The 21,964-nt window shown below is 43.9% G+C and overlaps 1 protein-coding gene across 1 annotated transcript; it reads left to right on the forward strand.

Moving 5' to 3' along the window:
* Positions 1-16,035: 16,035 nt before the first annotated feature.
* On the forward strand, positions 16,036-19,743 carry LOC125133216 (60S ribosomal protein L39-like). The gene is given in 3 exon segments (XM_047791341.1): positions 16,036-16,117; positions 16,120-16,182; positions 19,736-19,743. Coding segments are annotated over 3 exon segments (153 nt in total).
* The last annotated feature ends 2,221 nt before the right edge of the window (positions 19,744-21,964 follow it).

Here is a 21,964-nt window from a genome sequence, read left to right on the forward strand (position 1 = left end):
CATGTGTGCTCATGTCATAAACGGTGGTGGGCTTATTTGCAGAACAGAAATAGACTCACAGACTTTGAAAAACTTACGATGACCAAAGGGGACAGGTGGCGGGGTGGGAAGGATGGACTACGGGTTTGGGACGGGCACATGCACACTGAGGTATATGGAGTGATTGGCCAACAGGGACCTGCACAGAGAACTCTACCCAATATTCTGGGGTGATCTACGTGGGAAAAGAACCTGAAAGAGAATGGGTGGGTGTACACGTATGACTGACTCACTCTGCTGTACAGCAGAAAGGATCACAACCTCGTAAATCAACTACACGTCAGTAAACCTTGAAAAGTGGTGACTGGCGTTCACATTGTGGCTCAGCAGTAACGAACCCAACTAGTATCCATGAGGATGCGGGCTCAATCCCTGGCCTCGCTCAGTGGGTTAAGGATCCAGCAGTGCCTTGAGCTGTGGTGTAGGCCAGCAGCGACAACTCCGATTTGACCCCTAGCCTGGGAACCTCCACAAAAAAAAAATGATTGATCATGCCAATCAAAACTCTGCTCACTCTCTAAGAATTCATCAAGTCCTCAAGCATTCTAAATCATTTGCTATTTTTTCCCCTTAAATTTTTTTTAATTTAATTTAATTTTTTTGTCTTTATAGGGCCACACCCGCAGCATGTGGAGGTTCCCAGGCTAGGAGTCGAATCGGAGCTGTAGCCGCTGGCCTACACCACAGCCACAGCAATGCCAGATCTGAGCCACGTCTGTGACCTACACCACAGTTCACAGCAATGCTGGATCCTTAACCCACTGAGCAAGGCCAGGGATTGAACCTGTGTCCTCATGGATGCTAGTCAGATTCGTTTCTGCTGAGCCACCACAAGAACTCCCCCCCTTAAAATTTTTAATAGGGCATTCATCCCCCCGGTGGCCTAAAAATTAAGGATCCAATGATGTCACTTTTGCCACTCATGTTCAACCCCTGGCCTAGGAACTTCCGCATGCCATGGGTGTAGGCAAAAAAGAAATTATTACAAATTTTTTTAGAGCAGTTTTAGGTTCACAGCAAGACTGAAGGGAAGGTACAGAGACTTCCCATATACCTCCGGCCCCCACACATGCATAACCTCCTGCCCATTAACAATACCCTACACCAGAGTGGAACACGGATTACAATTGATGAACTTAAACATTGACACATCATTATCACTCAGAGTCTATGGTTTTCATTGGAGTTCACTCTTGGGAGTGCACATTCTGAGGATTTAGACAAATATAAATGATATGCATCCATCCCCTTAAATGTTTTTTTGTGGGGTTTTTATTATTTATTTATTTATTTATTTATTGTCTTTTTAGGGCTGCACCTGCGGCATACGGAGGTTCCCAGACTAGGGGTCAAATCAGAGCTCCAGCTGCCAGCCTACACCACAGCCACAGCAGCATGGGATCCGAGCCACATCTGCAACCTACACCACAGCTCACTGCAATGCCGGATCCTTAACCCACTGAGCAAGCTCAGGGATCGAAACTGCGTCCTCATGGATACTAGTCGGATTTGTTTCTGCTGCACCACAACGGGAACTTCACCCCCTTAAATGTTAATGGCCTTTCTCCTTTACATTCTCTTTTCTTCAAAATTTGATTAAAAATTTCCCATACGTACATATTTCCGAAATTTACATAAAATTTTACAAAGTTTAGTTTCTAAACTTTTGTTCGGAAAAGTTTGAACAACATATAGCCATATAGTCTCTACCCAGATCCAACAAGTACTAATTTTTTGCCATATTTGCTTCCTCTCTCTTCCTCCCCCACCCTGCCACTTGTACTGAGTACATTTCAGATATCATAACTTTTCACTCCTAAACATTTCAACAAGCATCTTCCAAGAATAAGGACAATCTTCTATGTAGACCATTATCACATATAACAGAATTAAGTCTCTATAATGTTTCATGAAAATGCATGTCTCAAATACCACATGAAATCACTTATATCTGGAATCTAATATACGACACAGATGACTCTTGCCACGGAGAAGAAACTCATGGACTTGGGGAACAGACTTGTGGTTGCCAAGGGGGAGGGGGAGGGAGTGGGATAGACTGGGAGTCTGGAGTTAACAGATGCACACTATTGCATCTGGAGTGGGTAAGCAATGAGACCCTGCTGTATAGCACAGGGAACAATATCTAATCACTTGTGATGGAACAAGACGGAGGATAACGTGAGAAAAAGAATGTATACATATGTGTGACTGGGTCACTTTGCTCTGCAATAGAAATTGACAGAACACTGTAAACCAACTATAATGGAAAAAATAAAAATCATTTTAAATAATAATAAAATGCATGTCTCACTTTCATTACTTTAAGAAAAATGCAGTTGTTATTTGCAATGAGTTTTTCACCCCAATAAAGAAGCCATTTCCAATAAGCGTTATAAAAAATAAAATGGCAAGAGAGGACCAAATTATCATCATCATCAAAGTCAAACAACAAAAAGTTAACATTTTCACAATGTCATCGGCTATCTGTCTTTTTTTTTTTGTCTTTTTTTTGTCTTTTCAGGGCTGCATATGGAGGTTCCCAAGATAGTGGTGGAATCAGAGCTGTAGCTACAGCAGATCCAAGCCAGGTCTGTGACCTACACCACAGCTCATGACTAGGCGGGATCCTTAACGCATTGAGCAAGGCCAGGGATCAAACCCATGGCCTCGTGGATACTAGTCAGGTTCTTTACTGCTGAGCCACAACAGGAACTCCTGGATATCTATCTTTGTTCAAACATCCTCAATTATTCCAAGAATGTCTTTCAAAGTTTATTTGTTTTTTGGAGTTCCTGTCGTGGCGCAGCAGAAACAAATCCAACTAGGAATCGTGAGGTTTTGGGTTTGATCCCTGGCCTTGCTCAGCGGGTTAAGGATCTGGCGTTGCTGTGAGCGGTGGTGTAGGCCAGCAGCTGTAGCTCAAATTAGGTCCCTAGCCTGGGAACCTCCACGTGCTGCGGGTGTGGCCCTAAAAAGAAGCCTATTTGTCTTTTAACTAAAAGGCAATCTAGGTCCATGCACTGCATTTGGTTTTAATGCCTACTTATTTATTTATTATTATTTTGGGGGGCAGCACCTGTGGCATATGGATGTTACCAGGGTAGGGGTCCAATCGGCTGCCGGCCTATGCCACAGCCATTACAACACAGGATCCAAGCTGTGTCTGCAACCTACACCACAGTTCAGGGCAACACCGGATCGCTGACCCACTGAGCAAGGCCAGGGATCGAACCCGAATCCTCATGGATACTAGTCCGATTCACTTCTGATGTGCCACGACGGGAACTCCTGTGATGCCTTTTAAGCTTCTTTAATTTAGAATAGCACTTAGAATTTCCTTGGGCAAGACTTAGGCAAGAGAGCACATTTTAGAGTGCCCCCCCCACCGCCTCCCCAAACACACACACTGATCTGGTGCTCAGCAATGGTACAGGCCATCCATAACCTTAAACATCCACTCCTGCGTTTACTACCAGTCGAGTCTCAGAAAAATCCTTCTCCACAGGCCTGAGAGTCGCCCTGCTACCAAAATCAGAGATAAACACTCTATCGAGCTTTGGAGGATGGGAAGCCTTTGAGTGACAGAAGCACTTAGGTCAGAGAAAAGAGAAACTTTCCTCTCAGGTGAAGGAACACCAAAGGTTATTGTTTAATGAAATATCATTTTCCAACAGTGAAAACATTCTCCCTCTTCCTTTTTTTTCAAAGTCCAAACTGGGGTTCTGGAGAGATTCATAAATGAGTCTGATAGGTACAGGAGTTGCTCAGGGTAGCTGTGTTGGTTTGAATAGAGCCTCCCCCAAATTCACATCTACCCAGAACCTCCAAATGTGACCTTGACTTGGTTTGTTCCAAGAAAGTCTTGCCTAGAAAGATAAGTCTAGGAAACAATAAATAACTCATTATTTACCCCCAGGAACTTCATGCAAATGAACTGAGCTACACAAACGGCTCATCTGGGCAAACAGCTCCACTTTCAAGATAACCAATTACTCACACAGGCCAAAAAGCTCACTTATTACACAAGAGTTTGCTTAGCAAGGCTTGTTTCAGGACCATGATTTTGTTGTGCTCACCAGAATCCTTGCTTAATCTTAGCCAGTTAATTCATTGCTTTGAAAAACCCATTTCAGAGTTCCCTTTGTGGCTCAGTGGGAACAAACCCAACTGGTATCCATGAGGATGCAGGTTCGATCCCTGGCCTCACTCAGTGGGTTAAGGATCTGGCGTTGCCATGAGGTGTGGCAGAGTTCACAGATGTGGCTCAGATACTGCGTTGTGGTGGCTGTGGCATAAGCTGGCAGCTGCAGCTCCAATTCAACACCTAGTGCCTAGGAACTTCCGTATGCCGCAGGTGTGGCCCCAAAAAGCAAAAAAAAAAAGAGAGAGACCGTATATCTATAAATATAAATATACATTCCTTTTATATATATGACTGAGTCACTTTGCTGTATAGCAGAAATTGGCACAACACTGTAAATCAACTGTAATTTAATTTAAAAAGTAAAAAATAAATCTGGCTCAGCAGAAACAAATCTGACTAGTATCCATGAGGACGCAGGTTCAGTCCCTGGCCTCGCTCAGTAGGTTAAGGATCAGGCATTGCCCTGAGCTGTGGTGTAGGTCACAGACACAGCTCAGATCTGATGTTGCTGGGGCTGTGCTGTAGGCTAGCAGCTACAGCACTGATTTGACTCGTAGCCTGGGAACCTGCACGTGCCATGGGTGCGGCCGTAAAAAGAAAAAAAGAAAAAAAACGAAATTAATAAATAAATCTAAACCTATGCTCAAAATCCTGCAATGGCTCTTACCTCACTCAGAGTCAAGGTCAAAGTTCTTTCAGTGGCTTACAAGGTCCTACACTCTCTGCACCTCCCCACTTTCTCTGACCTTCTCTCCTAAGGCACATCCTTTGGGTCCCTCTGCTCCAGCCACATTGGTCTTCTTCTTGTTCTACTAAGGCATCAGGTATGGTCCCACCTCAGGACCTTGGCACCTGCTGTTCCTTCTGTTTTAAGGTGCACCTCCTTCAGGGATTCACACAAATGCCCTCTTCTCAAGGAAGCCTCCTCTGACCACACTGTTTGAAACTCCAACCATCTTCCCCAAACCAGGCACTCCCTCTTCCCCTCCTTTTTCCTCTCCTTGGTACTACTGCCATCATATGTCGTACTTGTTTACAGTATTCAGTGTTTCCCTCCTTAGAAAACAAGCCCCACATGAGCAGGGGTTTCTGTCTGTTCTGTTCCAAGTTGTAGCCCCAGTGACCGGAACAGTGCCTGGAACAGAAGAGGTGCTCGGCAAATATTTATTCAATAACTTTGGTCACTATTGTCTTCTATGTGGTGTCCTCGGCCACCTCACTATTCCTCCCGGGTTCAAAGTTAGATGCTAAATCCAGATGGGATACTTGAGAAAGAGTCTTGGGTTTTCTTAAAAAAAAAAAAAAAAAAAAGTTATCCCAGGGGAAGAGAGGCAGAGCCCCAGCAATGCAGTCTACAGCAATATATGTAAATAATGGCCCCTGGAGGGTGCTTCTGGGGTGCCCCCCAGTGGTGGACCCAAGCCTTTAGACAAAAGCATTAGTCATAAATGATCTAAAGTGCCAGCAGAGTGGAGAAGATGTTCAATTTCCCTCCCTAGGAACCCAGGAAATGCAAATTAAAACACTAGTAAATTACCTTGACAGCTTTATAAAGAAGGGAGGGAAATAGAGATGAGCAAATTTTGTTCAAGACAAATTTTTTTTTCAAGAGTTGCAACATTTATTTCAGGTTCTCTCTTGGTTTTTTGGAAGGCGGAATTGTATTTTTCTTTTCTTTTTTGCCACGCAGGCAGTATGTGGGAATTCCTGGGCCAGGGACTGAACCTACACCGCACAGCAGCAACCAGAGCCACAGCGGTGAGAACACAAGAGCCTCAATCCACTATGCCATCAAAGAACTCCCAAAACAAATTTTTTAAAAATTTTATTGAAGTGTAGTTGATTTACAATGTGTTAATTTCTGCAATACAGCAAGTGTTTTGGCCATATATAAATCTACTCAATCCCCACATAGCTTATCACAGAACACTGAGTAGATTTCCCTGTGCTATGCAGCAGGCCCCAATTGACTATCCATTCCATATACAAAGTGTGCATCTGCCAATCCCAAACCCCATCCATCCATGCCCCACCTGACCCTTCCCTTTCGTAACCATAAGTTTGTTTTCAAAGTCTGTGGATCTGTTTCTATTTTGTAATTAAGTTCATTTGCATCATTTTTTTAAAAAATTCCACCTAGAAGTGTATCATATGATATTTGCAAGACAAACTTTTAATGCAGTATTTTGATTTTCTCAACATGTCACAAGACAAATGACTCAGATTTCTTTATTTTTTTTCTTTTTAGGGTCATACCCACAGCACATGGAGATTCCCAGGCTAGGGGTCGATTCGGAGCTACAGCTACCAGCCTACACCACAGCCACAGCAACGCAGGATCCGAGCTGCATCTGCAAGCCACACCCCAGCTCACGACAACACCAGATCCTTAACCCATTGAGCTAGGCCAGGGATCGAATCTGCAACCTCAAGGTTCCTAATTGGATTCGTTTCCACTGCGCCACGACGGGAACTCCAGATTTCTGACTCACTTTAAAATACGAAAAGAATTCTATCACAGAGTTAAAAAATTCCAGTATGCACTTTGAAAAAGAAATGGTTGGCAGTACCAACTAAGGCTAACATATGTTTGCCCTGTGACCTAGCAATTCTACATCTGAGTATAAACTCAGGAAAAATGAAGGCATATATCCAAGGACAAGGATGCTCACAGCAGCAATACTCATAATAGCTAAAAACTGGAGGAGTTCTCCTGTGGCCCAGCAGGTTACAGATCCAGCATTATCAATGCAGCAGCTTGGGTCTCTGCTGTGGCACAGGTTTGATCCCTGGCCTGGGAACTTCCACATGCTGCAGATGTGGCAAAACAAAACAAAAGCAAAAACAAAAACACCTGGAAACAACTCAAATGTCCATACACAATAGACTTAGGTAAATAAATATGGTACATTAATAAGATGAAAGACTTCACATCAATTTAAAAAATAACAATACTGCGACATGTATCAACATGGTTGACTCTCCCCACATAATGTTGCACGAAAGAAGCCAGAGACGAGAGTACATAATTGAACAAATCCTTTTATATAGACATCAGAAATGGGCAAATCCAACTTATGGTGAGAGAAACTGGAAAGTGGTGGCCCCTAGGTGGTACTGACTGGCAGGAGGTACAAGGAAACCATCCGGAATGATTAAAATGTTCTATACCTGGACCTACCTGGTAGTGATATGGATGAACACATGTATATAAATGCATCGAGCTGTACTCTTCAGTTTTTTGCTCTGATACCCCAATACAAAGTTAATTTTTTAAATGTTTAAATAAATAGAATAAATGATTAGTATGTTGGTACTTTCAAGACCGAAATACTAGAATGCAGGACTGTTCAGGTGGAGCACAAACCTCGGATTCCCTCTCTTGCCACAAGGCGGCGCTCTCTCCTCCCCCAAGTCTCTGATCAAGTCTGGGAGGGAAAACCGTTTCTTAGCTGTGTGACCTTCGGAATGTTCCTTAACTTCTCTGTGCCCCAGTATCCTCATTTGTACAGTGGAAATAATATTCGTACATACCTTGCAGTGTGGTGGTTGTTGTTCATGCAAAATGAGTTAGTCCTCAGGAAGCCCTTAGATATCACCTGGCACAGAAGAAGAGCCCAGAGTCATTAACTGAATTAATACTAAGAGAGAAAAAATCTCAGTAACCAATATGGGTCTTAAGACCCAGCATCTCACTTCTTCAAGGACCAACTAGGTATGGGGAACTGGCTGAGCTGGAGAGAAAAAGATGCCGTTATGTTCTTTTCAGTGCACCCCCAGGATTCACTGAAGAATTCATGTTGGGGATAATTCTTACACATGTAATGAATCTGTAAAATTTTTTAATCAATTCTTACAACACACCATACATCCCATAATCCATACTAGGAATAATTAAGTCTTTAGTTCTCTGAGATTAACCTGAGATGCTGCAACTACAGAATAATTACACGTCATCACATGTCGAAACCTAAGACTTTATTTATGTAGATCACAAATCAAGGACATGGAAATGGCCCATTCCTTTTTTTTTGCGGGGGGCGGGGGGAACCTCATCAGTGGCATGTGGAGGTTCCCAGGCTAGGGGGTCGAATTGGAGCTGGAGCCACCAGCCTACACCGCAGCCACAGCAATGCAGGATCCGAGCCATGTCCATGACCCACACCACAGCTCACAGCAACACCAGATCTTCAGCCCACTGAGCAAGGCCAGGGATCAAACCCATAACCCCATGGTTACTAGTCAGACTCATTTCCATTGTGCCACCTCGGGAACTCCCCCGTTCACTTTTAATAAAATACAGAAGATTATTGAGAGGGGAAAAAAAAGCCACCACAGCCAGTGCTGGTCCAAATCTGTGGCCGAGAGGGTTTCATGAGTCTTTCTATAGGTACCAAAGTTGTGTGCCTCGATGTGGGAGACAGAATAATGCCCTCCCAAATTTTCCACATCCAATTCCCAGGAATTGTAAATGTGTTATCTTACATGGCAAAAGGGACCTTGCAGGTGTGATTTAGTTAAAGATCTTGAGATGGGAAGATTATGCTGGATTATCAGGAAAGGTTAATGTAACTACCTGGGTCCTTATAAGAAGGAGACAGGAGGACCAGAACCTGCCTAGAAACAGGAGTCAGTGTGATGTGGCCAGGAGCCAAGGAACACAAGCAGCCTCTAGAAACTGGAAAAGACAAGGAGTAGATTCTCCCTGAGAGCATCTTTAAGGAAGACAGTTTTGATTTTAGCCCAGTAAGAACTACTTAAGATTTCTGACCTCCAGGATTGAAAGATAATAAACTTGCATTGTTTGAAGCCACTGAGTTTGAGGGCATTTGTTACAACAGCAACTGGAAACCGATACCTTCAGCTTTAGTAATGTCTAGGCAGCATAATTCTGTCTGTAGTTGTGCATCTTAATTTTCTTTATTTATACAGAAAATCTCATGGTTCAAAGTTCAGTAAATATATACAACCACTGGAAAACTGTCAGTATTTAGCTGAACCCATAAATACCCTGACCCCACACTTCCAGCCCTGCCTATATACTCGACAGGAGTGCCCAGGCATGTCCACCAAAGGACTTGTACAAGAATGTTCCCAGGAGTGCCCATCGTGGCTCATCAGTAATGAACTCAAGTATCCAAGAGGACGTGGGTTCAATCCCTGGCCTCGCTCCGTGGGTTAAGTATCTGGCCTTGCCATGAGCTGTGGTGTAGGTCGCAGACTCGGCTTGGATCTGGTGTTGCTGTGGCTGTGGTGTAGGCCGGCAGCTGCAGCTCCACTTCAACCCCTGGCCTGGGAACGTCCATATGCCGCAGGTGAGGCCCTTAAAAAAAAAAGTTCCTACTAGTGCCACTTGTAATTGCCAAAAATTGGAAGCAATCCACATGCCTGTCAACAGCAGAAGGGATACATAAATAGACTTGTCATTTCACACCCAGACACCTTGGGCCCCCGAAACCTTCCTCTTCCCCTGGGAGGAGTGAGTGTCATTGTAAGGATGACACTGTGAACAGTTATAACATCAATAGCCAGTGATTAGAGAGGACGTCCCACACAGCAGGGGTGGAAGCACTTAACAGGGGTCAACTCACCTCACAACAACACTATGAGATCCGTCCTTTTTACTATGTTTACCATGTTACAGGTGAGGAGACTGAGGCACAGAACGTCTAAATAAGATGCCTCACCTGAAACTAACACAATATTGTGAATCAACTATACTTCAATTTTTAAATTTTTTTTAAATTTTTTTGTCTTTTTGTCATTTTAGGGCCACACCCGAGGCATATGGAGGTTCACAGGCTAGGGGTCTAATCAGAGCTGTTGCTGCCAGCCTATGCCACAGCCACAGCAACGCCAGATCTGAGCCACATCTGCAACCTACACCACAGCTCATGGCAACACAAGATCCTTAACCCACCGAGCAAGGCCAGGGATCGAAACCGCAACCTCATGGTTCCTAGTTGGATTTGTTTCCGCTTCGCCAAGATGAGAACTCCTCAATTTTTTTAGAGTAAAAATAAAATAAAATGGAATGCCAGATCTTTAACCCACTGAGCGAGGCCAAGAATTGAACCTGAATCCTCAAGGAGCCACAACGGGAACTCGATGAGTGTTCTTTCAATTAACTTGGGAAGTGCTTCCTCAATCCACTGGATAGCTTCCTAAGGAAAATTCTGGTGGACTGGCCAACCTATTGCTGTGAACCTATGATGGAGAAGAAAATGAAATTTTATTGCAATTTTGTCTGATCCATGTACATTCTTGAAAATGAGGAAAGGTGGCCTTTGAATGGTAGCCTAAATCACCACACTATCCTTCAGCTAGAACCGTCACAGGAATGGAAAGGCTGGGAATTCTCGCCACTCTGTCTGTGCTGGCCTTGGCAGCGGTGACCAGAGCTCTGTTCCATCTTATAGTCCTCTAGGGTATTTTTACAAAAACTGTGAGATCTCTGGTTCTGTCTTTATGTAAAAGTTAATGTGTAAGTGAGCTCTATTTAATTGATTTAAAAGCACTTACAAATTAAAATCTAAATATTTAGAAAATTGGCCAGAATGAATTTCAGGCTCATGTGATCTGGGAAATATTCAGTACTGAATTGATATCAGGTATTGAAGTTAGCTTTGATTAATTAGACATGCCTTTAGAGTCATCAAATGTTAAGTACAAAACTTCTGTTGTACCTAGGTTTATTAGAGATCAAATAAGACCTTTCGTCTGTTGCAAACATTTGTCAGCAAGGGGAAAACTTGATATGATGAAGCTTTAGGTAAAGGCGAATGAGATAAAAGCCTTTAGATAAACTCTATAGGAATAATTGGGTTTGGGGAATGACTATCTAAAATGGTCTCTCCAATACAACATTGTAAAGCAACTATAATATTAAAAATAATAAAATAAAATGTCAAAGAATGCTTACTAGGGCAGAGCAAGGATTTGAACCCCAGCAGTCTGGCTGCACTTCTAAGTAGGAGACAAGGGGGGAGTTCCCATCGTAGCTCAGTGGTTAACGAATCCAACTAGGAACCATGAGGTTGTGGGTTCAATCCCTGGCCTCACTCAGTGGGTTAAGGATCCAGTGTTGCCGTGAGCTGTGGTGTAGGTCGCAGACACGGCTCAGATCCTGCACTGCGGTGGCTCTGGCGAAGGCCGGCAGCTGTAGCTCTGATTAGACCCCAAGCCTGGGAACCTCCATATGCCAGGGTGTGGCCCTAAAAAGACAAAAAAAAAAAAAAAAAAGCCAAGTAGGAGACAAGGAAAGCCAGGAGTGGGGTGTAGCCTGGGAAATGGGGAGCCCTCAAGCTGCAAGAGGCCAGCTGCCTCAAGGTCCTGTGTGGAAGTACTTTCTAATCCTTGGACTGTCCCTACACGTGGGCAGCCATCCCAGGAGGTTGGTGGGTTGAAGGTGCCAGGGTGGGAGGCTGATAATGTCCTTCCAGCTCTAAGCTGGGTGATAGGACCTTTGTTCCTGGTCTGATGATCTGTACTGAAGCCCTTAGGGATGCAGCGATAGGCATGGGGAGAGCTAGGAGCATCTTCTGTGTTGCAAAAGCCCAACATGTAACCCAGGTTCTTTGCTCTGGGCCAGAATATCTCTGAGTGGCCAGGATGTACATGTCTCTCCCTCTGCTCTGAGATCAAGGACGAAAAAACTTGAGTTCTGACTGGGAAAACACAATGAAATTAATTAACACTCCAAATGCACCATGAGGGACACTAGACCTTGCAAATGTGGGAGACTGGGCTTAGTCTTGCCAGATTAGCTGTAAAAGTATCACTGTTATTACAGGTTTGAGCTTCTCAAAGCCTCTGAGCCCTGAGGATAGGGAGGCTATTCCAGACTAGGAACCAGGAAAAACCCACACCCACAGTTACTGTAAGAATGACAACTACAGACAGACCAGCCCCTCTGCTGAAGAGGTGGGTGTGTGCCTGCATCCTTGCCTCAGGCCTGTGCCAGAGCAGCTGTCTCTAATCTGCTGTTGACAACCCAACCAGCTTCACTTTTTTTTTTTTTTAACCCAGGGAAGTTCTAGAATTATCTGGGTCCAGCAATTTTTATAAGCAGCAAAAGTTCTGGGAAACTGGCTTGCAGAAACCACTAAAATTCCCTCCCTTGTGAAACGGAGATAATCATAGTTTGGCTGCTGTGACGATTCAGTGGCTTCTGCAGAGTATGCAGGATGGAATTTGGGTTTGTGAAGCTTACAAAGCTTAACACAAGCACGAGGACGAAAGATTTTCAAAGGAACTCAAAAGATCTTAGGACGCATGAAAACCTCATCTGCACCTTTATTTACAAACCAAGGCTGGAGTTCCCGTTGTGGTACAGCAAAACGAATCTGACTAGGAACCATGAGGACACAGGTTCCATCCCTGGCCTTGTTCAGTGGGTTGGGGATCTGGCGTTGCTGTAAGCTGTGGTGTGGGTCGCAAACGCGGCTTGAATCCAGCATTGCTATGGCTGTGGCGGAGGCTGGCAGCTGCAGCTCCAATTTGACCTCTAGCCTGGGAATCTTCATATGCCGAGGGTGCGGCCCTAAAAAGCAAAAAAAAAAAAAAAAGTATATATGTATATATACATATATATATGTGTATATATATATTTATATATATATATGTATATATATTTATATATAAATATATTTATATATATATAAAAATACAAACCAAGGCTTAGCTGAGCCAAAGGCAAGAATTCAGAATAGGTAGATCAATGTATAATTGATTGATAGGTAAATAGACAGACCTAAATTAATTCACTTAGATTGAAAACCTCAAATCAGATAATGCAGTGACTATGATCAAATAATACTGAGGCGTTCACTCCTCAGTCAGCAAATGCGAGGCCATCCTAGCTTCCTGCCAGCTTCCTCTAGACAGTCACACCCAAACAAGAAATGCAGACTCGACAGCTTCTCCCAGTCCCCCAGCCACCCTCTACTACTCTGTTCCCCTCCCCCACACAAACCCTGAGCCTGAGAGTTTCCTTCAAAGAAGCGGGAAACGGGCAGCTCCCTGGGGTCCTCTCCCTAATAGCCTCTGACCTCTCCTGCCGGGGAGCAGAGCCCAAAATCTTTGAGCTCATGGGAGCTATGGTAGATTGTACTGTTGGCCCCAATCCCTCACCCCTCCCAGTAGCCACACTTTTCACCATGCAACTTCGTAGTTTTATGCCTCCCACACGGGTGTGTGGCTTGCTTTGACCAACAAAGTCAGATGGAAGTGACAGAGAGCCCATCTCCAGTCTATGCTTTTTGGGTTTTGTTTGTTTGTTTCTGTCTTTTTTAGGGCCGCACTTGAGGCATATGGAGGTTCCCAGACTAGGGGTCAAATCGGAGCTATAGCTGCCGGCCTACACCACAGCCACAGCCTTAGCCACATCAGATCTGAGCTGTGTCTGTGACAGACACCACAGCTCAGGGCAACGCAGATCCTTAACCCACTGAGTGAGGCCAGGGATCAAAGCTGCGTCCTCATGGATGCCAGTCAGATTTGTTTCCGCTGAGCCATGAGAGGAACTCCCAGCCTGTGTTTTAATTGAAGGGCCTGGCACATTTCTACCTGTTCTTCAGCCTCCATGAGAACAAGCCCAGGCTAGCCTATTGGAAGATGACAGCCATGTGGAGCAAAACCGAGCCTCCCAGCCATCTCAGCCAAGACCAGGCTAGATTGGCCAACAAGCTGAATTGTGGGCAAGCAGAGCTGAGCCCAGGAAAACCATCCAGCCAAGCCCAGCCGAAGCTGCTCACCACAAATTCATGAGCTAAATAAATGCTACTGAGAGTTGGGGTAGTTTGTTACACAGCACTATTGCAGCAAACGCTCAATAATACAGGAAACCTGCAGCTCCCTGGGCAAATCTTTTTTTTTTTTTTTTTTTTTGCTGTTGGTATTTTGGGTGTTTTAATTTTTTTTCTCTCCCCTCCAAGGCATATGGAGTCCCCCATCAGATCTGAGCCGAGACTGCGACCTACACAGCAGCTTTGGCAGTGCCTGAACCTTAACCCGGTCTGTTGGGCCGGGGATGGAACCTGCATCCCAACACTCCAGAGATACTGCCAATCCCATTGTGCCACAGCGGAAACTCCTCCCTGGTCACATCTTTAAGCTGAGCTGCTTGGACTTGAATCACATCTCTGCCATTTGTCAGCTGAGTGACTTAACCTTCCTGTGCCTTGGATTCCTCATCTGTAAAATGGGATGAGAGCTGTTCTAACTCATCAGGGTTGATTCATCATTCAGGGTCCTGATGTTTATGGAGCTCCTACTGCTTGTGTGAGGAAGAAAAGACAGTGAGATAAAGTTCCCGCCCTCTTGGAGCTGACATTCGAGTAGGGCAGATGCATGAAAGAGAGATTTACGATGCCATTTGCAGCAACATGGACAGACCTAGAGATGATCATAGCAAGTGAAGGAAGTCAGACAGAGGAAGACAAATACCATATGATATCAGTTATATGTAGAATCTAAAATATGGCACAAATGAACTTATCTACAAAATAGACTCATGGACACAGAGAACAGACTTGTGATTGCGAAGGCGAGACGGGGGTGGAATGGACTGGGAGTTTGGGGTTAGCAGATGCCAACTATTATACATAGGATGGGTAAACAACAAGGTCCTACTGTAGAGCACAGAGAACTGTATCCAATCTCCTGGGATAGACCATGATGGAAAAGAATACGAAAAAAGAATATATATATATATATATATATATATATATATGAGTCACTTTGCTGTACAGCAGAAACTGTATAGCCCAATATTGTGAATGAACTGTAATTTTTGAAGAATAACACGAAAAACTGATCTGCACTAGAATGTCAGCAGGGAGAACCGTGATAAAGAGAAGTAGAGCAGAGCAGAGGGATGGGGGGCTGAGGGTTCAGGAGAAGAGGTGCTGCTTCTCATCAGATGGTCAGGGAAGCCCACTCAGAGGCAGTGACGCTCCAGCAGACACAGGAACGCGGAGGAAGAAGAAGCCATCGGAAGAGAGGGAGAGGGAGAGCTGTCCTGGGCGAGGGGAGAGCCCGTGCAAAGGGCTGAAGGTGGATGTGAGCTTGGTGGGCACGAAGAATGGAAAGCAGGGTACAGTGGAAAAGGCAGGGAGGAGAGTGGCAGGAGGTGGGGGGGCAGTGAGAAGGGGGCAGTGACGGGATCCTGAGGGGTAAGGAGTTCGCATTTTACTGTCATGACAATTAAATGAATTAATATGTGCAAAGGTAAACGCTCTGGAGAGTGCCAGGGTCATGAGAGTAAGAGTCAGCTTTCACTTCACCCACAAAATGGTGTGTCTCCCTGTTCTGGGGTCCCTAAGAGAAAAATTCTGGTGGGATGGTTGCCCTTCCTGCAACTAAAAAGAAAGAGGTTCACAGGGGAAATCCTGACATGGGGAAGTTTTCACTTTGGACTCTGAGTCAGTATCGTTTAAATTTCTTTCTTTTCTATTTATTTATTTATTTTTATTTTAATTTTTTTTGGCTTTTCAGGGCCGCACCCATGGCATATGGAGGTTCCCATGCTAGGAGTCAAATTGGAGCTGCAACTGCTGGCCTACACCACAGCCATAGCAACACCAGATCCCAGGCACATCTGCGACCTACACCACAGTTCAGGGCAACGCTGGATCCTTAACCCACTAAGTGAGGCCTGGGATCAAACCCACATCCTCATGGATACTAGTCGGGTTCTTAACCTGCTGATCCGGATCAGGAACTCCCAGTTCGTTTGAATAGCAACAGCAAGATTGAGTCCACATATCATGTATGGGATTAGAACACACACACGCACACACACACACACAATCTGCCATTGTGATGTGTGCAGTTGACTCTTCTTTGCCATGTCTTCTCACCAGACTTTCAGGATCAAGCAATTCCTGGCCAAGAAACAAAAGTAGACTTGTCCCATTCTCCAATGGAGTCAAAAAAAACTGTTAACCAAATTGAATACAAATACAAAAGGAGTCATTGTAGAAGAACAGAGCTAGGTTTGCAAGGAATCTCAAACAAGATGGCACACATATTTATGCCGTATCGGGGTCCCTTGCATCTTATCAGATCACTCAGAAAATATCACTATTACATGGATGTGTTTTGTTACCTGGACATAAAAATATTTTTCTCTGTGTTTCTGCATTAGTAAGTTGGTTCAGTAATAAATATATGAGAGCTTCTGTTGGGAAAAAAAAACATAAAACAACCCGATGACCCATGACTAGATGAATGAATAAATAAAATACAGTGTATCTATATGGTGGAATATTATTCAGCCATTAAAAGGGAATGCAGCATTGATCCATGCTACATGTGGATGAACCTCAAAGACATTATGTTGAGTGAAAAAAGACAAACACAAAAGATCACATCTTGTATGATTCCATCTATAAGAAACATCCACAAGAAAAAACCCACAGAGACAGAAAGCAGATCAGTAGTTACCAGGGGCTGGGGAAGGAAGGTATAAGTAGTGATGGCTTAATGTATATGGACTTTATTTTTGGAGTGATAAAAATGTTTTGGACCTAGATAGAGGTGGTGATTGTAAAACACAGTGAATGTACTAAACGTTACTGAATTGTACACTTTAAAATGGTTAATTTTACATTATGTGACATTTCAATTTTTTTAAAAAAACAAAAATAGGACAGGTTAAGGATCTGACGTTGTCACTGCTGTGGTGCAGGTTACCACTGTGGCACTGGTTTGATCCCCGGCCTGGGAACTTCCTCATGCTACAGGGAATGGCCGAAAATTTTTTTAAAGTTCCCACTGTGGCACAGTCGGTTAAGAATTTGACTGCAGCAGTTCGGGTCACTGCCGAGGTGCAAGTTTGAGTCTCGGCCAGAAGTAGTGGGTTAAAAGATCAGGCACTGCTGCTGCTGTGGTGTAGGTGGCAGCTGGGACTCTGATTCAATCCCTGGCCCAGGGACACCCATATGCTGCAGGTCTGGGCAATAAAATAAACAAATAAATAAAAAATAATAAACAAATAACAAACATAATTGGAAGTAAATTCTCCTAGGGAAAAAAATCAATCCCATCTTTTGTAGACTGATAGGAAATCTAAAACCCCACCTGGTACCTAAAACCTTCACTTTGAAATTCATCTTAATTCCTCCCAGAAACCATTTATAGAGTCAGGCAGACCTCAAAGGTTGGGTGCCTCCAGGGCACTACCACGCGATTTGTACGTGCTGTTCCAATTCAGAAGTGCCCTCTCTGCTCCACTGAGTTTACTTTGTTCTGAATTTTGATACCTGTGAGATTAAAGAAGATGAGATGTTTATACAAATATGCTATCAAACAAAGTTATCCCAATGCAAAAGAATTCCTACAAAATCAATGAAAATGTCACTGGGGGAAAAAAAGGAAAGAAAAAGCTTTAGCTTAGAAGAAACACGAAATTCTAGGAAGAAGTAATTTAAACCCTAGAGGAAAATGGTTGAGTATTGACCTAACTAAAACAGTAAAACAGATTTTACAGCAAAATGGATTTATTCAGGAACGGCAAAGTTCCTGAATTGCAATTCTGCACATTCAACCCATAGGGAACCACATGTAAATACAGAGAACAAAGAAGGAAGCTTGGTTTCTAAAGGAGAAGGGGGATTTGGGAGGAGCTGTTAGACAGAGTTCACTGCAGGAAACTGAGAGTTCAAAGTGTCGTGGCTTTTCATTGGGTGAGTGTGGTAGACTCTCATTGGCTGGGAAGTTGCCAGGCAAGAAGAAATTCTTCCTTCCTCCCTCTGGGTAGGAGGAGGAAGTAACTTTGTAACTGCAGGAAATGAGAAAGTACCTATTCTCCTGTAGGTCTGCCTTTAACATGGCGTGATGGTGCTTGAGAGTCCCCCCTTCTGGCCTCCTGAATCCATTTTAAATGAAGTTTCTGGTTATTAATTTTCATAAGCATTTGGGCCAGTCTGCCCAGGATTCAAATTCTGGCTTTGCGACTCATGGTTTCAGGGCCTTGAGCCAATTACTTCACCTCTCTCTTGCTTGGCTCACTAGGAAGGAGGTAGTCAAGGGGATGGTTTTCCCAGCAATGCTGGGAAAATGGTACCAGAATCCAGGTTCTTGTTCACAGCGGTTGAAGAATGAACCCCGTGAACACACAGGCAGCAAGCAAACAAAGTTTTTATTAAAGGAAAGCAGATAGCTCCCAGGGTTACTGGGAGGGGGGAGAAGAGCCCCCCTTTCTCTATTGTCCTCTAGGGGTTTTTATTCCTTAAAATTGGGGGGTGGGTACCAACATGGGGTCCTGAGAGATGTGGCTTTCTCTCATTGGCCTTGTTCAATTACCTACATCAGTCCTCGTCCAATAGGGTCTTGGGGTGGAAAGGCCCCTTGAGTCTCATAGTTTCTTTGACCTTTTCTTCCCGTAAACTGAGTCACAGGGGACTAGGGATTAAAGTCCATCTGGGCGTAGGTACACTCCCCATAGTAAACAAGGCCTTTGGGGATGTTACTCCCTGGAGCCTTAAGCCACAAATGTTAATCAATGGCCATATCAAAGAATGCACTGAAGCCCATGCTCCTACACTGACTCCCTGAGTTAATATTCTGCCTCACCAGGATTGAGTATTTCTGTTGTATGGGCCCTAATCCAAATCCCCAGAACATAGGAAATAACCATAAAAACAAAATGAATTATTTTTACACTGGTAATAATATATAGACTGAAGACTTCCAACTTTATTCCCTCCTATGTCCAAACTCATCTATAACTCCACCCACTCTGACCTCATTCTCAGCAGCTTGTTCCCACATTGACCTTGCCCTAGCAATTACCTTTAATTTCATCTATTCCTTTTGTTAGGGGCTTTCCATGACTCTGGACTCTGAGGGCACAACAGTGGGAAAAGAGACTCAGCCCTGGCCCCAGAACGTCCCCTAATCCACAGTGGCTACACAGTAAAAGCTTTTAGAATAAATAAAAATGAGCTCACTCCTTTTTTTAAAGTTCATACTGGCAGGATAAAAAGGTGACAACTCTGACCCTCCAATTTTGTCTTTGCAATTTGCTGGTTCACAAGGGCCACACTAAGTTATAGGACAAAGTTCCAAAGCCAAGGCACATTCGCGAATGTGCCCTGACCTATTTCCCCAGCCTTGGCTCCTGACTCCCTCCCACACAAAGCTGCAACCTTTTCCCAGAACAAGGTGGATTCTCTCAGGCCCTCACTACTTGTCCCTGCTCCAATGTCACCTCCTCCCAGAAAACATCCTGGAACTCTGGCAGAGTCCACTTATCTGCGGCTCCACTGCAGGATTTAGTTGAATGTTGTCACTGCATTAGCCCAAATAGAAGTACTCTACAAAGCCAGGGTAGCCCAGACACTAACTCAGCTGACAATGCTCCTCCTGGCCACCAGAGGGCGCTTTCAAAACACCACCCAGACTTCTTGGCTTAAAACTCCCACAGTGGTCCCAGCTAACTCTTAGCAATTAAGATTACTACTAGTTCAAATCCTGGGTCCTGCTGCTTATTCATTCTGAAATTGAAGCTAGAGACCACCTCTCTGGACCTCTGTTCCTTCACAGTGTCATAAACTGGATTGAATAGGTTGTTTTCTGTAAAGCTATAAGCTATCACTTAAACCTTAACAAGTATGGTTAGCTGCTGCGTTACTCAGGGTCTCAGCAGGAAGCAGACAGAAAGTCCAAACTGAATGATTGGGGTGTGTTTAATAAAAACTATTACTTGCAATTACTCAGCCATTAAAAAAGAAAGAATGGGAGTTCCTGTTGTGGCTCAGTAGTTAACGAATCCAACTAGGAACCATGAGGTTGTGGGTTCAATCCCTGGCCTTGCTCAGTGGGTTAAGGATCTGGCATTGCCATGAACTGTGGTGTGGGTCGCAGGCGCAGCTCAGATCTGGTGTTGCTGTGGCTCTGGTGTAGGACAGCGGCTACAGCTCTGATTAGACCCCTAGCCTGGGAACCTCCATATGCCACGGGAGCAGCCCTAGAAAAGGCAAAAAGACAAAAAGACAAAAAAAAAGGAGAAAGAAAGAAAGAATGAAATACTGCCATTTGCAGGAAAAAGAATGGACCCAGAAAATACCATACTTGGAAGTCAGAGACAAATATTATATGATATCACTTATATATGGAATCTATAAAATAATACAAATCAGAAACAGGCTCACAGACGTAGAAAACAAACATGGTTACCAAAGGGGAAAGGGAGGGGGAAGAGGATAGTCTAGGAATATGGGATTAACAGATACAAACTGCTATGCATAAAACAGATAATCAACAAGGATTTACTGTATAGCATGGGGAACTATATTCAATACCTTGTAATAACTTACAATGCAAAATAATCAGAAACATATATATATATGTATAGCTGAATCACTTTGCTGTACACCTGAAACTAACACAATATTGATAATCAACTATACTTCTTTTCTTTTTTTAAAAAAAAAAAGACTATTTACAGGAGTTCCTGTTGTGCCTCAGTGGGTTAAGAACTGACTAGTGTCCATGAGGATTTGGGTTCGATCCCTGGCCTTACTCAGTGGGTTAAGGATCTGTCACTGCCTTGAGCTGTGGTGTAGGTCGCAGATGCAACTTGGATCTGGTGTTGCCGTGGCTCTGATTCAGCCCCTAGCCTGGGAACTTCCATGTGCCACAAGTGCGGCCCTAAAAAAGCAAAAATAACTAAATAAATACAATTTTTAAAAAGACATTTACAAAGGCAGAGCAGTGAGCAGGGAAACCACAAGGATGGTGCAGCACCTCAGGCATAGGAAAATGGGACTTCTCATTACCTCAAGGACTAAAAGAACCCAGGTGCGTGTGGAGTGGACCTCCAGACAGGAGCTATGGCCTTGGGTGGAAAGACACAACCAGCCAGAGGCAACTCCCACATCAGAGAAGGAGTTGGGGAAATAAACATGCCTCTCTCCAATCTCTTGCCAGTGTCCCCAGTGGCCAACCCAAACAGGAAGCTAGAGGTCAAGAAAGTCCATTGTTGTCCATACTGATCAGCCTCCCAAGGTTTGATCATGTTCCCAAGAGTACGGTAAATTAAAAATATCCAGCATGTTGATAATATTAGCATTATCATCATCATTATCATCAATAGTACTGATCTTATTATTATTAAACTCCTCGTCACGGTCTAAGAGGGTCTTCAAGTTCTAGCCCGAATTTCCACTGCTTTACCTTTCCTTCCCTACTCCTCTCTGAAAACCAGATATTGACCCAGAAGGGGTGCAAGGAACCCTGATTCATGGTAGGAATCTGGCTGGCACAGATCTACACATTTGTCATAACTCTAACAATGCACTCAAGATTTGTGCATTTCAGGAGTTCCCTCTGTGGCACAGTGGGTTAGGAACCTGACTGCAGCAGCTTGGGTCACTGCAGAGGCAAGGATTTGATCCACGGCCCATCTCAGTGGGTTAAGAATCCAGTGTTGCTGTAGCTGTGGCATAGGTCGCAGCTGTGGCTCAGATTCAATCCCTGGCCCAGAACTTCCATATGCTGTGGGTGTGGCCAAAAAAAAAAAAAAAAAGATTTGTGCATTTTAGTGTATGGAAGCTTTGCCTGAAAAGTAAAACTAAATAATGAGACTGAATGGTAAATAAATATGAACTCTTATTAATTTTACACAGGTGATAGTGTTGAGAGGGAAGTGTATTTGTGATGGCAACAATGAAATGCATCAGAAAAATCAGAGGGCATGATGGATACACAGAAAGACAGAAAGATAGGTGGATGTGTAAAATGGATCAGTAAAATGGTAGTGGTCAAATCTAG

This window comes from Phacochoerus africanus, chromosome 8, assembly GCF_016906955.1.
Source record: "Phacochoerus africanus isolate WHEZ1 chromosome 8, ROS_Pafr_v1, whole genome shotgun sequence".
NCBI lineage: Eukaryota > Metazoa > Chordata > Mammalia > Artiodactyla > Suidae > Phacochoerus > Phacochoerus africanus.